The following is a 15679-nucleotide window of genomic DNA, read 5'->3' as shown; positions in this document are numbered from 1 at the left end:
GAAACGGTAAATCGTTGGCTGTCTTCGAGTAAATTTGAAAAATAACGTCTTATTTCATTTACGTGGTTTAACCAAGCGATCTTGTTAATGACTACAATACGTCTTTCCAATCTATACTAATATTATAAAGATGAAGAGTTTGTTTGTTTGTTTGAACGCGCTAATCTCGGGAACTACTGGTCCGATTTTAAAAATCCTATCGGTGTTAGATATCCCATTTATCGAGGATAGAATTCGCTAAAGAAGTTTTCACTTTCAAAATTAATTCGACGAAAATCTCTAGCACGTTATCCGGCAACCCGCTCGAGTGCACATACCACACAGCGTGGCTGGCGGGCTGGTTTAACGATGTAATTAAAAAAAAAATCGTTTATTTCGAAACAATACATAAATACAAAAACAAATTAGACACGACGATCGCCTCAACTAGGAACATACCTGTGCTATTAAATTGACGTTTAGCATAGATCCAATATGAGTGCAACTTTCACAGGGGATAATTTCAATAATATCTGAATGACGTAGGTACATTAAAAAAATTAAAATCGATGACTGTATTTGGATGTAATAGATTTGATTAACCTCCTGGGGCCTGCGGTCATATATATATTACATAAACAATAAAAAAATATTTCAACGCCATCTTTTGCGTATATGCGGGAATAATACCTCAAATCGATGTAGTGGTATGTCATCCACTATACTAAACGGTTTTTGGTTTTATAAGTGGCAGTGGCCAGTGATTTGAAGTATTCTCATTTCGAAGTTGACGGTGGCTGTGCGACGGCAAACACGTGGTCAGTAATCTTACATTTCTAGTGGAACCATTCGTATATTGCAGTATATCTTTGTATATCTAATGATAATAGATATTATTTCTGCAACCGCAATAGTTATTTTGTAAGATAAATCTAAAACTTGTGAAAAATATGAATGTTTTCTTCTATGTCATACTGGTAAGACATTTGGTCTCAATTCTTGCCAAATTGGTATTGGTTACAAGGGCCCCATGTATTACCTATATGACATTCTTTAGTTTATGTTACAGATTTTATTATAATTTTCAAGGATTATAAGATACTGAGATCTACCAACACCTGGATGAGTCAAATATTGACCTATATGATGGACCTATGGAGTTTCTTGCCGGTTCTTCTCCATAGATACTGCTTTCCGAATCGGTGGTAAATGTTAATACTGTTGTGACGATTCCAAATTGCTTTTAGAAGAAGTCTAATTGAATAAGTAAATGTTTGAGATGAAGATAATCCCCCAAATGATACAGATGAAGCCGCCCAAATACCAGAAAATGATTCTTCTTCCATTCGTCCAATGAGTATGAGTCATTTCAGAACAGAATCGTCACTATGTATGCCATCTTCAGTTGTTGGCAGACCATCTTGGGGACGCACATGACGTGGACCAAGCAAAAGAGGAGGCTGACCGAGAGGATGGATAAGAAATAAGACCTAGGGGTGGACGTGACAATATAAATACACCGCCGCGCCGGTGCAAAATACTTGAACTGGTCATTTCTCACCCTTATAAATACCTATCTTTGAAGCAAGGTACAAAAAATAGACACAGAACAATGGATAGAATAATAAATATTTAGATTCAAGTTTAAAAATATATAATAACTAAAAAAACATGTAGTTTTTCTTCATTTTCATAAACTTATTACACTAGGAATTGGGACCCCCTGTAATATATACATGACATAAAGAAAATCCAAGTTTTCCACGAAAGATTTTTTTTACCATTTTTTTGAATATCTATAATTGCATTAGAACAGATACAGCTAATTTTTATTAAAAAAGAAAGAGAAAAAAATCCTGGGTCTCAGGAGGTTAAAACTACATGAACATTTTCTTTTGGGCGAGGGAATGGTTCTTACTAGCTCAAGCGACAGACAGCTTTGCTGTTCACGAAATGAAATGAAAAAAAATATTTGATATTATACGAGTAATAAGTGTTGTTTGGTTAATTTGAATACTCACAATTTTTCATTCTAACAATTTACCTATCAACTATTGGTCTAAGATCCGAATATAGGCAAAATATAGGTCGACCTGCACCGGCGTGATAATAGAATGAGACCAATTTTATAATAAATGTAGTCTATTAAAAAATCTATTAAAGATTGGTTGACTGAAAAAATCCAAGACAGGACACTTTAATTCATTTTTAAAAAATATTTTTTTTTAATTAATTGCAGTACTTATACGAATAAAAAAAATTATAATAGACTTGAAGTATGAAACCTACAGAATGTGCAGTCATAGGGTTTTCTAATATTTACCTGGACAAACTGCTAGGTTGGCAGGAATAAACAGGCATGTCCGTACCAGTTACTTTCACTTGATGGGATGATAGAAAAAAAAATATATCAGCATGAGCGCTGTTTTATAACAAAATTGTTTATTGTCTCAACACTGCATAATTAAAAAAATAAAAAGATTTTTTTAATAATTAACTAAAAATGTCCTGTCCAGGATTTTTTCAGTCAACCCATCTTTAATAGATTTTTTAATAGACTACATTTATTATAAAATTGGTCTCATTCTATTATCACGCCGGTGCAGGTCGACCTATATTCGGATCTTAGACCATATCTAAAATCCCTAAAATCATCGAAACTCGTTCTCTTGGTGTGATCAAGTGAAACGTGTACCTATATGTATAAATATATATTATACCTACTTATTATTATTTGTTTTTATTGTGTGTGAATTGGAAAAACTTAACTAAAGGTTTGGGTAGGTCTTTACCACCAGGTAAAGGGGGTTTAGTTATAAATAAAACACCAGTTGATTAATTAACATAACTCTATTAAAAATAAACAGTTTAACAACAGGCCCTATTTACAATACGCCATATCTATCTACATTCATACATTGTACATAAGGATGGATAACTGACATGGTCACTTTTATAATGAAAATCAGTACAAATAAAGAAATGAATCTAATTGCGACAAATTAAATCTCTTTTGCACTTTTGTATATGAATATTAGGGTTGATTCATTTCTTTATTAGTACCAGAGTTATACAGTCAAATACAATAGATTTTATATACTATAACTAACAGCCAATATTAATATAATTTACACAATATTTGAGATAAAATGAACATACTTTTGATTATGTAACAAAATGCACTGAATAATCAAGTTATAAATACTGATTACAATTGTAAAACACGACAATCATAGATTATGATAGTGACCATATTGTCATAAATGCTTTTCTGGTGGAAAGCAAAAGAACACACAGAATACCATGTAAACACTTAAAGTATATGTATACAAAATACCTGACCACAAAAATAATATTAATTACTTGCATTCACATTCTTTTATCATAATATTTGGTTGATATTAAAATTATAAATTCCAACATTGGGACTGATTCTGTTGTCACTTGACTGAATTAAAAGAGCAGTGGATCTTTTTATTGATAAAATATTATCTTTAAATATAAAAATGAAACCCGTTTCGCGTTGTCACGGCATCACGTGTGAACGACTGAACTGATTTCGATAATTCTTTTTTTATTATATTCCTTGAAGTACAAGGATGGTTCTTATGTAGAGAAAACGTAAATATGTACCACGGGCGAAGCCGGGGCGGACCGCTAGTAGTTTATAAAATGCTTGTATTATACATTTTCTTCAAACAAACAGAACAGTGAAGGAAAACATAGTGAGGAAACCAACACATCGAAAATCACAATGTTCGAAGACATGTGACGTCTGCCAACCCGCACTTGGCCTTCAAAAATGCTTTAAGATGACATTACAAGTCAAGTAATTTTTAACAGAATCAGTCAAATTTTCCAGTTAAAGTCAAAGATAAAAAAATACGTTCTTTGTTTAAGTACATGGAAATATTGATTTCGTACTTTTGTATAAAACAATTATCAGCTTGTAATGGCAAATAAAATAATTGAGCGAGGCAATTTTTTTCATCTGACAATGGTATAAGCGAACTTGCGTAGCATATTTTGTGCTAAAATGTTGTTTTATATTAATGAAATTCAATATGATGGTTTATTCGAACAAGATCATTGTATACTAAAATTATACACATATTTCAGTATATTGGCAAAAGCAGGTGACCTCTTAACAGCATTTTGAGAGGTTACATTTTTAAAAATGAGCATGTGTGGCGAGCACACGTGTCAGAAGTGAAACTTCTTTGGCAACATTCAAAGATACAAAAATCGTCGCCTTACTCTATGACGCAATATTGTCCTATTTTATCCTATCCTACTATAATATTATAAATGCGAAAGTTTGTGAGGATGTGTGTGTTATTGTTACTCTTTCACGCAAATACTACTGAACCGATTACAATGAAATTTAGCACACATATAGAGGGTAACTTGGATTAACACATAGGATAGGTTTGATCCCGGAAATCCCACGGGAACGGGAACTATGTGGGTTTTCCTTTGAATACGCGGGCGGAAATCTAGTATATAATAACGCGGTATTACCAAAACGCAACCTTGAAATTTTACTCTCAAAGAAGTTTCACTTCAAAAATGTTCAGCATACAGAAACAAATCATACCGTTATCATTTCCACGACTCACACAAACACACAGTTGGGTATCACTAACACTGCACTAACACAAACACTGTCACTAGCCGATGATGAGGCCGCAGCCGAACTTGAACTGCTGCTTGGCCTGGTTCGCCATGCCCGAGAGGGCAAATGTGAACGGGAGCGGCTGCAGCTTCTTTTCGAGGACTGCGCCTATGTTCCAATTCGAGTCTACCATACCTGGAATTGAATAAGCATATATTTAAAATTGAATAAATTATATATTTGCAATAACTGTTAAATTAACAATAGGCGCCTAGCATTGTTTCATTTTACGATGGTAATGTGAGTTAATTATTAGATCAAGATTTCGATTGTGATAAAAAAAAAATATTTTAATGTAGTTATGAAATGGTGATCACATGTGGAATGTAGATATGCATATTGGAATATTAAAAAAAATATTCTAAAACAACATTTTACAATATAGTCTATAATAAATGAACAGTAACTAGGATTCCAATACCTCTAAAGACCAGCTCTGCCTTGGGTATAGTGACCTGGTAGCCGATGGTGCCCGTCGACTCCATCCCTCGGAACGATGTGTCCATTTCTGCTACAACCTGAAAGTTTAAACAAACATAGTTATTGATATGACTTTCAAATCATTTGATAAACTTAAATATCGGAAAGGATAAAGGATTGACGAAAAAAAAAAACAAAATTCGAAGAGTAAAGATTTTTATAAGTATGATTATTAAATACTAGCTGTTCCGCGCGGTTTCACCCCCGTGGCTCCACCCCTGTTGGTCGCAGCGCGATGATATATAGCCTATAACCTTCCTCGATAAATGGGCTATCTAACACCGAAAGAATTTTTCAAATCGGACCAGTAGTTCCCGAGATTAGCGCGTTCAAACAAACAAACAAACAAACTCTTCAGCTTTATAATATTAGTATAGATGAACAAATTCTACGCAAAAAATCAGCTATAAATAGCGCCGTAAATTATTAAACGTTTTGTAATAAATATAATACATATACTCACTTGCAATTGTTCACTGGCCTGTTTGAAGTAGCAAACGTGGAAGCTGGCCGGCCCTAATGTTGCCGACACTTCGGAATCTGCAGAACAAATTATCATTACAAATAAATTGTAATATGAATAATTTTTGTGTCATTAATTTAATATAATATGTTGTACGCTTAAACGCTTTGAGCTGAAAAATACTCACAATGCACAATGATGACATTTAAAAAATCCAAATCGCAAAATTCATGTTATAACAAAAACGTGTAATTCGTGTCGTTGCCGATAATATGCTATTATTTATTATAGAGCTATAACACGAATTTTGCTATGTGGATCTTTTACAGTAACCACAACGCTTTGCAAGCTTTTTCATTAGAATCACAACATGAATATGTGTACATTATAAATTATTAAAGAATAAAAAAATATCGATCACGAGGCGGGATTCAAACCCGCGTGTTCCGACATTCCGCCTGACCAGCCAGCCACCCGTTTGGCCATCTAATTTTTCTATCCTTTAAAAATTTATAACGTGCAGCTAGTAAATAAAGCATTTGAATGTTAATATCAAATACGTGTACATTTAACACGAGATGATACTAACCGTCCATAGTGTATCTTGCGGCTGCGGACACGATGGCGATCTCTCCGCCCATGACTCGCGCGCTCGATTGGTACACCAGTTCCGCGCCCAGCGCCAGTCGCTTGCTCACCGACTGCAATCATTCAATTATATACTAGACTAGCTTTCCGCCCGCTTTGTCTAAAACATAATAAATTATATACTATCACTCGAATCACTCTATCTATTACAAAAAACCGCATCTAAATCCGTTGCGTAGTTTTAAAGATTTAAGCATACATTGGGACATAAGGACATAGGGACAGAAAAAGCGACTTTGTTTTATACTATGTAGTGATGAGATGCTTTAACAGTTTTGTAATTTATTAATAGTTATTGTCCGGTATGGAAAAAGCAATAAAATCATAAAAAATCTATTCTTTAAGCAAAAAAGAGCCTACAATGCTATGTGGTCACACTAAAAGCTTAACAATGCAAAATTCGTTTTATGGCTCTGATAAAAATGCACATGTCGCTTTGTGACAATCATAAAAATATCACGTAGCGAAATTCGTGTTGTGTTCGCAATGCTATTCGACCACGTGGTGTAGTGGCAACTTTTTACTATAACACAATGGACACTTTTATTTTGACGTGACGTCTTATAATTCGATAAAGCCGGCTGCACGCATGAACAAACATGACTCATGCGGCGTTACCTCGCTCTGAGGTGTTCCGTGTAAGGCTTCAAGTGCAAGCGAGAGCGCGGAACGAGCGACAAAGAAGCACAATCGGACGTTGTCACGTTCAACTATCGTCAGTAAACCGACTTTACAGACAACCCATTTTTTTTTACTTACTACAATTACAATGACGAAATAATCAAAAATTTCCCACCTGCAGGTAATGTCCAACAACGACAGCCGACTTCTCACTAAAGTCTGGTTTACCAAATGCCATTGCTAATGTATAATCCGATCCTTTGTACTCCAATGTGCCTTGTGTGGCTGTAAGCTTGCATTCTTGAATCTGAAAACATATATTTTTCAGTAAGTTTACATTTTTGAGTATATTTGTAAATTTATTTTGTGGGATATAGTAAGTAATATGTTTAATTACTTCATTTTTATGTTGTAGAAATAAAAATATTTATAAGTAGCTATTTTAATTAGGTTTCATGTCATGGTTTTTTAATTTTATCTATTTTGTCATAGTTTTGTAATTTCAATTTACAAGAATAATAGCGATAACATCTTTAGAGTACACAATAATAACATATTACTTACACTTTAAATCTAATTACTAATATTATAAAGCTGAAGAGTTTGTTTGTTTGAATGCGTTAATCTTAGGAACTACTGATCTTTTGGTGTTAGATAGCCCATTTATCGAGGAAACAACCAACAAGAGCGGAGCACTGCGGGTGAAACCGCGGAGAACAGCTAGTCTTAAATAAACAAAGAATAAAAGCAGTAAAACTCACCTGTGCAGCAGCTTTAAGCCGCACTTCAGGCGTCAACTGGTGTATAAAGTTAAAGTTAACATTGCCGGCCGGATCCACGTCACCGAGCACGACAGGGAAGGCCTCGGTGGGGGATATCTGTTTCGTCCCAATGTATGTTGCACCTAACTTGTAACCGTTCTGTGCGGAACTCATTGTTAGCGTGTGCGACATCTGGAATGTAATGTTTGGTTCATTTTATGAAAATATTAATAAAAACTCCATAATTTTTTTTTAATCTCATAATTAGTATATTATGCAAAGTTTTTAAATGAATGAAGTTTTTAAGTATGTTTTGGTTGGTTGTTATGATAATATAATATAGATAAGATTAGATTGTTAACAATTTAGCTATGACTAAGAGATTTACCATTATTTTAATTAAAACAGAGATGTAACTGGGTATGGGTATAATTCATTATTGATATTTCTTTAATTTGTAGTCATAAATATGGAATTATACATTTTTATGTAATAAATGTAATATTTTAGATTCAGCTAGAGGTAACAAAAGTGAATTTACCTGGAAGTGATTGGATATTCCCCTGTTCACCATCATTTTACCACCTTCAAAGTTCACCGGCATTACATCTGAAATATTTTATAGCATGTGATGATGTGGTGAAATATTAAACATAATACCGCTTTTTATGTTGTTGTAAGAAGATGTAGTTAATACAATCATTGATTTCTGTATTATTTCAATTCAATTTATCTATCAATTTAATATCTATACCACATTTCATAGTAGTTTTTGTATGAAAGATTGAAGGAAAATTGATCCAATCAAACTAGCCTCTGCATAATATATTGTATGACTAGAATGTAACTTAATATTATACCATACTTTGTAAATATATGAGTTTTAATACTGTCATAATTGATGAGGATAAATGTACTTATTTAGACTTCAACAAGTGAGTGATGAATAAAATATTAAGCTAATGCATAGCTTCTATCGCGGGCCTTGAGCGCGGGGACCGAATCCATAAATTCCGTAACGAAAAACCTCACGCTCCCCACTCCGACGAGCACGGAGGTGTGTGGCTTGAAGGCATAGCATGCAATAGCTTTACCGCGGCAGTCCCCGAGTGCCACACGTCTTTTTTTTTTATAACACAAATTTAATCACTACTAATCATCTTGTGTAATACCTACAACATAGTACATATAAAAAAGTTGTATTTTTGTCCGTAGGTTTACAGTCATAAATTATTACTGATTCCTGTATATCTTATACCTCTATCTATATTATGTATATCCCTTCCTTTATACATTCCTTTAATTACAAATGTGTAGTCACAAATATGGAATTATATATTTTTTTAGTTTCAGCTAGACATAAGGAATATTATCAACATTAAATTTTCAAATAGTCACAAGTTTTTTATGAAAACAATACATAAATGTATGATTTTTATTTTTAAAGGTTTGGTGTCGCCAAATAAATAAACATGAACTGATTTATTTACCAAATCGTTTGTTTCTTATTGTAGCATAGGTATATGAAGTTAGAATTGTTCTAAGGAATTTAGGTTAGGCCTTATTATTGAATAAATAGCACTTATAAGATTTGGGTGTATTTTATATGGAAATGTACTTAAAATAGCAAATCGTTCAGCAAATACTGTAATTTCGTAATACAATTTATCGTATTGAGTGATATTACATCACAAGGTAACCAAACTTTATGGTGATAGCCTACTTTTAATAATACTTATGTTTCTGAATGAAATGTTTTCAAAATTATAAGAAATAAGAATATCTTGCTCCGGTATCTGTTCTAACTGTCATGAATTAAGTAATTTGTGCATAAAATTCTTACCTTTGGTCTTTTTGTGCAATTCATCTAAAGTTCCTGGATTTTCACGTTTGTTTGCATCTTCTACATTTTTAATGTCGGTGCTGGTTAATCCTGAGTTGGAAACACGGAATCGGCTTGTTATACCACCCATTTTTTAAGGAAAATATGTTTACTTTTCCTAAATTCCACAAAAATCAATGAACATGTGCAATGAAACACAATTCGGTGGAATAAAAGACAATCGGAGCAAAGTTGACATATGGTAATACCAACATGTATCAGACGTGGTACCAACATTGGGTACCAACATAAAATTTACTAAATAACAATAAATTAATAACTTCTTGTCTATGATAAGTTCCTAGAATACAGATTTCTTGTAATATTTATTTGTTAAATCAATAATTTAAACCACATTAAACCGTTTAATCAACATAAGAAGCAGATAAGTACAAGAAAAAAGATAATATTACAAAACCATTGCATACCTATTTATTTTTTAAGCAAGCAACACACATTAGAAAATGACACTGACGGCTGAGTGCTGATATTTGACAAGTGACAACAAACATTGGAATTTTGGAAATTCTAGTGATTGATTTTGAACTAGGTAATAATTTATCGTCTTATTTAAATTATTTATTATAAATTCTTAACTTAAGAACCTGGGTAACCCTGCGGATTAAATCACATAAGAATGCCTAAAGTAGTGTCAAGGAGTATCGTCTGTTCGGACACGAAAGATCAGGAGGAGTACAATGAAACGAAACCACTGCACATTTATTATTGTTTATGTGGTCAAATGTCCCTCATTCTAGATTGTACACTAGATAGACTTCCACTCAGGCCCACAGACGGCGCAAGAGTTATAGATGGCTCAAAACACGCGCATAAAATAACATCAGATCCAGATGAAACAGTGTATTTGAAACGTGAAAAAGGAATCGAGAGGCAATACAGGTTAAAATGTAAGAAATGTGCTATTCCAATATATTACAAGCACGATCAGGAGAGCAATGTAGTGTTTATAATGGATGGAGCACTAGTTCAAACAGTGGGTGAAGTTACAGATATTTATAAGCAAGTAGCATTGGCTCAGCCCAAGAAAATTATGGTGACAAAACATACGAAGAACATGGGCAAGTTCAGTTCTGTAACAGTGTCCACTATAGACGAGGAAGAAGATGAAATTGAAGCTCGGGAAGTAGCAGACAGTTATGCTAATAATGCTAGAATAATTGAGAAACAGTTGGAAAGGAAAGGTATGAATAAGCGGCAGGCTGAGATGCCTGCTCAGAGCTCTACAGAAAAGAGAGTTAGAGGCACACTGATAGATAAATAGATAATCTTCTAATAGCCAGTTAAAACAGAATGTAATGACATTTGGAAGTATTTCATGATATAAAAATTTAAGTTTAAACTATTTGTATACAGATTAAATCCTTTCATTTCTAAAACAAAAAGAAACATATATGTAATGAAGTCACATTTTAAATAGGTATTTTAAAATGCATACCAGCCAAACACTGATTTGTAAATATGTGTAATAAAGTATTGGTCCCATGCAGTTGTTTAATTACCTTACCTTTGTTCACATATGGACACATTATAATTATTATTGTAGAAAAAAAAAAACAACTGTTGAGATTTCTTTTTTTTATTCATATGAAAACAACTTTACAATATCATTTTAAACAATAAATATAGATAATAATTAATTAAACATTTTTCAATTCAATATGACTGACGGAGTAAATATATTTTTTTATAAATAGTAATATTTACATTGTGTCTGATTCAAAGTGAAAACTTGTAAAATACTTAATAGAATTTTTCATATTTTGCTGCTTCTGTTGGATGATAAACTGGATAGCTAAATATTTTGAATGTTAACCATACTTCAAAGCAAGGAATTTAATTATTTGCTAACATATCATCTGCATGAAATAGGAAATTGTCCCATTTAATTATAGACAAAACATACAATTTTTTGCCAGTACAATAATTTGTATGTTGCCAGCAATAAAAAAGGTGTATGATTAATGGAAGCATTTACATCATTTTCTGCTGTGGTTTTTATTTATATTTAATACAATGGTTTCAACTAGACACAAAAGAACAATAGAAATTTAATTATACTAGCTTTTAATCGAAATATAAAACTCATTAGAAAATTCAAATTTTTTAAGTCAATCATTTTGTACAATATTTACAATCATTGAACAATTTTATAATACTATTTAATTTTGCATCGCATTTTGTCTAGCCTGTAATGTGACCGATATATTAAGCCTAAGGTATTATCTGTATATTTTATTTAATAGACAAAAAGAAATTGGGCTATGGCGCCACACAACATAAAACATAGTTTTATAAACATAGTTTCACTCACAACTGATAATACCAGTTTCAAAGTCTAATAATGGTTTCATAATTTTTAAGAGTTCCTTCAACAATATTTAATAAACACGGAAGGTGTAAATAATAACACTTTTGGATTTTAAATATAATCTATAAACTATATGGGGTAGACAACATTTTTAATTATAGACTTTAAAGTATAAAATTAACATTTAAAACACCATAAGGCATTAAGATACTTACTAGGAAATATTTTAACAATAGATTTTCTAATAAATTCACGCAAAATCTCAAAAAAATAAATACTTGGCACCTAATGTAATGTTTGGAAGCATTGCATACAGGATGGTGAAAGGCTCAATATCGACACCATCCTGTACACCTATTTGTGCGTGAAGGTTACTTCGAAACCATGTTCTTTTTGCAAAAAATTCTAAAAAAGATTCCTTTTTAGTTAACAAAGTAAAAATATAGGTGTTGCAGATTAGGAAGGGAGGAACAATGATGTTTGGATAAATCTTAACCCTAAGGAATGTGATTTGTGGTAAAACGGACAAAATTGATAATATATTTAATAATTTAAAATTTACACAGATTTTAAAAGGGCACTTACTAGGAGAATCCCTACACCTACAGCGATTAACTTGCAACACCGAACATATTAAAAAGTACGTATATCATTCAGTGTTGCAAGTTTTACAAATTTAATTCTATCTACACATTATTATGAATACTATCGCCGATTTATTTCTGAGTTTTTGCGAGATATAATATATTTTGATGTGCCGTTTTTACTGTCTTTTCATTTCTTTATTCTTTTTTACAAAATGTAAACGAATGGAAGGAATTGTTTGTTTCTTGGATCTTTTAAAGTTTAAATAATGTTTTTTTTTAATATTAGTTATATTTACTTTTGGTACATCGCAATTTTTTCTTATACCATGGTGACCATGATTAACATGGATACTGCATGAGATTTTATAACAGTAAAGTTTAATAACGTATTTCACTAATACCGACAAATAGTTAAGATATTTTAAAGCTGTTTCTAATCAATCTCAGCATTTTCTTTAGTCTCAGTACCTAATCGGATTTTTATTAGTCTAGTATAATGCATATTATTTTTTACAAAATTGCGGGTAGTATGAGCATTTTCTTTGATCCATTGAATGAGAGTGGAGGTCAAGAAATATGTACGTATTATAGGACTATAAAAAGTGTTTAAAATATATTTTTACAATTAAGTCTTTAATTTTATATTGTCATTAGACTTCTGATTTAGAATAAACGTCTGGAGTAGGTACAAATAGTTACGGTAGAACATTTAAATTAAAAATGTCTAGCAACACTACGTTCAGTCTGGCTGTATCAAGGGATATTTAAGACTATTCAGGCCTAATGTGCTAACTAGTAAATTTTTAGATTACCTCATTTCTAATACTGAAATCGTATTTCTAATAGCGGTTGTAGGTATAAGTCGCTATTGGAAATGTTCAACCAGAAAATATCTATCACTATAACTAAGAAATAGACTTCAAGTCCGAACATAAAAATATGTATTACAAATATTCGGTATATTATCTTTCGTACACATTCCAATAAAGTGAGTTTTATATACGCAAGTGTAAATTTCTCGTCGCTTTTAAAGTTGTAACAATTTATCACAAAGAAACAGAAGGGAAATCAAACGGAACTCCACACTCTTCCGAAACCTTACCTATAAAATTTAAACCTACTCTACGAATCTCACTTTGTGTACACAGTAATTCTAAATAGTACCTAATTTGTTCCGCCCGGTCGAGTCAAACGATCGTCAAAAAGTCTAGGGATAAAGGTAGGGTAAAAATCAACGAAAATTTGAGCATGACCACCGAAAGTAGAGTAGAGGGTGGACGTGGTCGAGTTGGGCCAGTTTGGCCAGGGCAGTTAGAGCGTCGTTAGACGAGCACCGGCGTGCGCTTGCGGCGGGGGGGCGAGCCCGGCCGGGGGGGAGGGGGGGCGCGTGCTATAACCGCTGGCTGGGCTGGTGCAGCGGGTGCTGCTGCCGCGCCAGCACTACGCCCTATAACAGTCCAAGTGGCCCCCTATACATTCGTTATGTCGTGTGCACTCGCTGATCGATGCTACTTCATTGTTTCGAAAGAGACAGAGACTTCTTCTTCTTCTCTTTGTTGGAGAAGAAGAAGAATTTGTGAAAGACTGGCCATTTAATATCATAATGACACATTCTGGCCATAGAGAACAAATTAATTTTCAAGAAGTGTTATTTAATTTTGAATGGATAGATGAAAATAAAGAAGAGAGTTCAGAATTAAAATTCGGTAAAAATACTTACAACTGATGGTTGTTGATTCTGTGCATGTTTTATATTTCTTTCTTGTATCATTAATTGATGAGCCGCCCTAGAAAGTATTTACATTATTAATTTCAATGTTATTTAAAAAAACCAACCATTAATAGAATCGTCTCCATACCTATCCATCTGTTCTTGTGTCATATCCAATGCTTCTTGCATTTCTCTTGATGTATTTCTAACGAACTCTGGATCGCAATAATCTCCTAAGCCTTGTTCAGTTAGTACCTGTAACGTTTTCGTAACAATTTTTGTCATTAGAATTCATTTGGTTTTTCGAAAATGGTTATTAAGATCTCAACCATTCCATAATTTAAAGAAGAATTATATTTTTGTTTCCAAATATGTAAAAATAGAAGACTTGCAGACCTGAGAAGACTGCAACTTAATGACCACAAAATTTAACACATTGTTTATCAGGGATAGAATAATGGTTATATACAGCTCTAAAAAGAAGATGAGATATAGCACTCCAGAAAAAACAAAAAAATGTTGTGTGGTTTTATGAAACCACGGTAAAAGTGAAACTGTTCGAACGGTTCCGAACACTGCTTTGTGTAGCGCATGTCGCTGCCGAGTAGGTATACCTACTCGGCAGCCGCGATACACGCGACATGCGCTACACAGACCAAAAAGTTTGAGACGATGTAATAAAAGTTTCACTTTAAAAAGAAGAGCAGGCCACTTCTTTTATCTTAGCATTTAATTTAAATCTTGACACGTATCTTTTATCAATCCTTACCCTGGTGACCAAGCTCTCAGCGGACCCCACCACGGGCACCGACGAGCTGTTCCGGGGGCTGCCCGGCAGCGACATCACCCCCCGTAATGTGCTGTCACCGCCTGTTGTTTGTACCATCTTTTATTGCTATTCATTTTAATTATTTATTGGAGAAAACTGTTAATTTTGTAGAAACTATTTATAAATATACTGGGGGGTTACCGCTATCTCTTAAAGCAGTATTAATTCAAAAAGATGATTCTAAAATGGTCTAAAAAATTCGAAATGGTCTAAATTCATTGCTATTTTTAAGGATTTCAATGTTCTAAATCTCTAATTTCATTCTATTGCAAATTCGGTCAGTTATTCAGTTCCCGAATGGAACGTTTTCTATTCTATATTTTCTAACTTCAGAAGCGTAAGCTAGTCCTAATAACTATTATTCTAAAGCAGTGAATCTAAATAGCAATGATTTCATTATCTCTATAATTTGCTCTCGTGGCAACTTTTCGGTTTTCTATATCTTTTTCGTGCAATTTTTGAACTAAGCTCAGTCGGAGTACCTCCCTAACTAGTCTAAAAGCTTCTAAGGTTAATTCTAGATTATTAGCTTCTATTAATTTTTTAGTGGGTTACTTTACATGCTGCTCTTCGTGTTACGGAAAACTGAGTGTTGATTTTTAAAAGTTACTTAGAATGAGTGTTTTATTAACGTGTAGAGTGCTTTGTGTTAAAAAATGTGAAAAATAACTTTTGTGGTGAAAATGTAAGAAAGTACTATGAGTCTTGCAAAAG

The 15679-nt window shown here is 33.0% G+C and overlaps 3 protein-coding genes across 3 annotated transcripts in view; 1 reads left to right on the top strand and 2 right to left on the bottom strand.

Moving 5' to 3' along the window:
- Nucleotides 1-2810: 2810 nt before the first annotated feature.
- Nucleotides 2811-9706, bottom strand: LOC149477598 (mitochondrial import receptor subunit TOM40 homolog 1-like). Its single transcript, XM_089710432.1, has 8 exons — nt 9471-9706; nt 8169-8236; nt 7628-7819; nt 7042-7173; nt 6187-6298; nt 5598-5674; nt 5076-5172; nt 2811-4789 (listed from the first exon to the last, which is right to left on the bottom strand). The coding sequence occupies exons 1-8, from the start codon at nt 9598-9600 to the stop codon at nt 4650-4652; spliced, it is 948 nt and encodes a 315-aa protein (XP_089566558.1). The 5' UTR covers nt 9601-9706; the 3' UTR covers nt 2811-4649.
- Nucleotides 9707-9993: 287 nt separating this feature from the next.
- LOC149477597 (STING ER exit protein) lies at nt 9994-10993 on the top strand. Its single transcript, XM_089710108.1, has one exon. The coding sequence runs from the start codon at nt 10147-10149 to the stop codon at nt 10789-10791; it is 645 nt and encodes a 214-aa protein (XP_089566234.1). The 5' UTR covers nt 9994-10146; the 3' UTR covers nt 10792-10993.
- Nucleotides 10994-11110: 117 nt separating this feature from the next.
- LOC149477596 (muscle calcium channel subunit alpha-1-like) overlaps nt 11111-15679 on the bottom strand; it is an 81912-nt gene continuing 77343 nt past the window's right edge. Inside the window, exons 45-48 of the mRNA XM_089710441.1 lie at nt 14906-15006; nt 14285-14391; nt 14146-14212; nt 11111-13894 (exon numbers count right to left, since the gene is read on the bottom strand). Coding sequence (XP_089566567.1) covers nt 13748-13894; nt 14146-14212; nt 14285-14391; nt 14906-15006 — 422 coding nt within the window. The 3' untranslated portion in view covers nt 11111-13747. The remainder of the gene's footprint in view (nt 13895-14145; nt 14213-14284; nt 14392-14905; nt 15007-15679) is intronic.

Source organism: Colias philodice, chromosome 24 (genome assembly GCF_061535455.1).
Source record: "Colias philodice isolate Cphi_HAF_F1 chromosome 24, ilColPhil1 Martin Lab GWU primary, whole genome shotgun sequence".
NCBI lineage: Eukaryota > Metazoa > Arthropoda > Insecta > Lepidoptera > Pieridae > Colias > Colias philodice.
The sequence above is the reverse complement of the archived record's forward strand: the minus strand, read 5'-3'. Positions and strand labels throughout refer to the sequence as shown.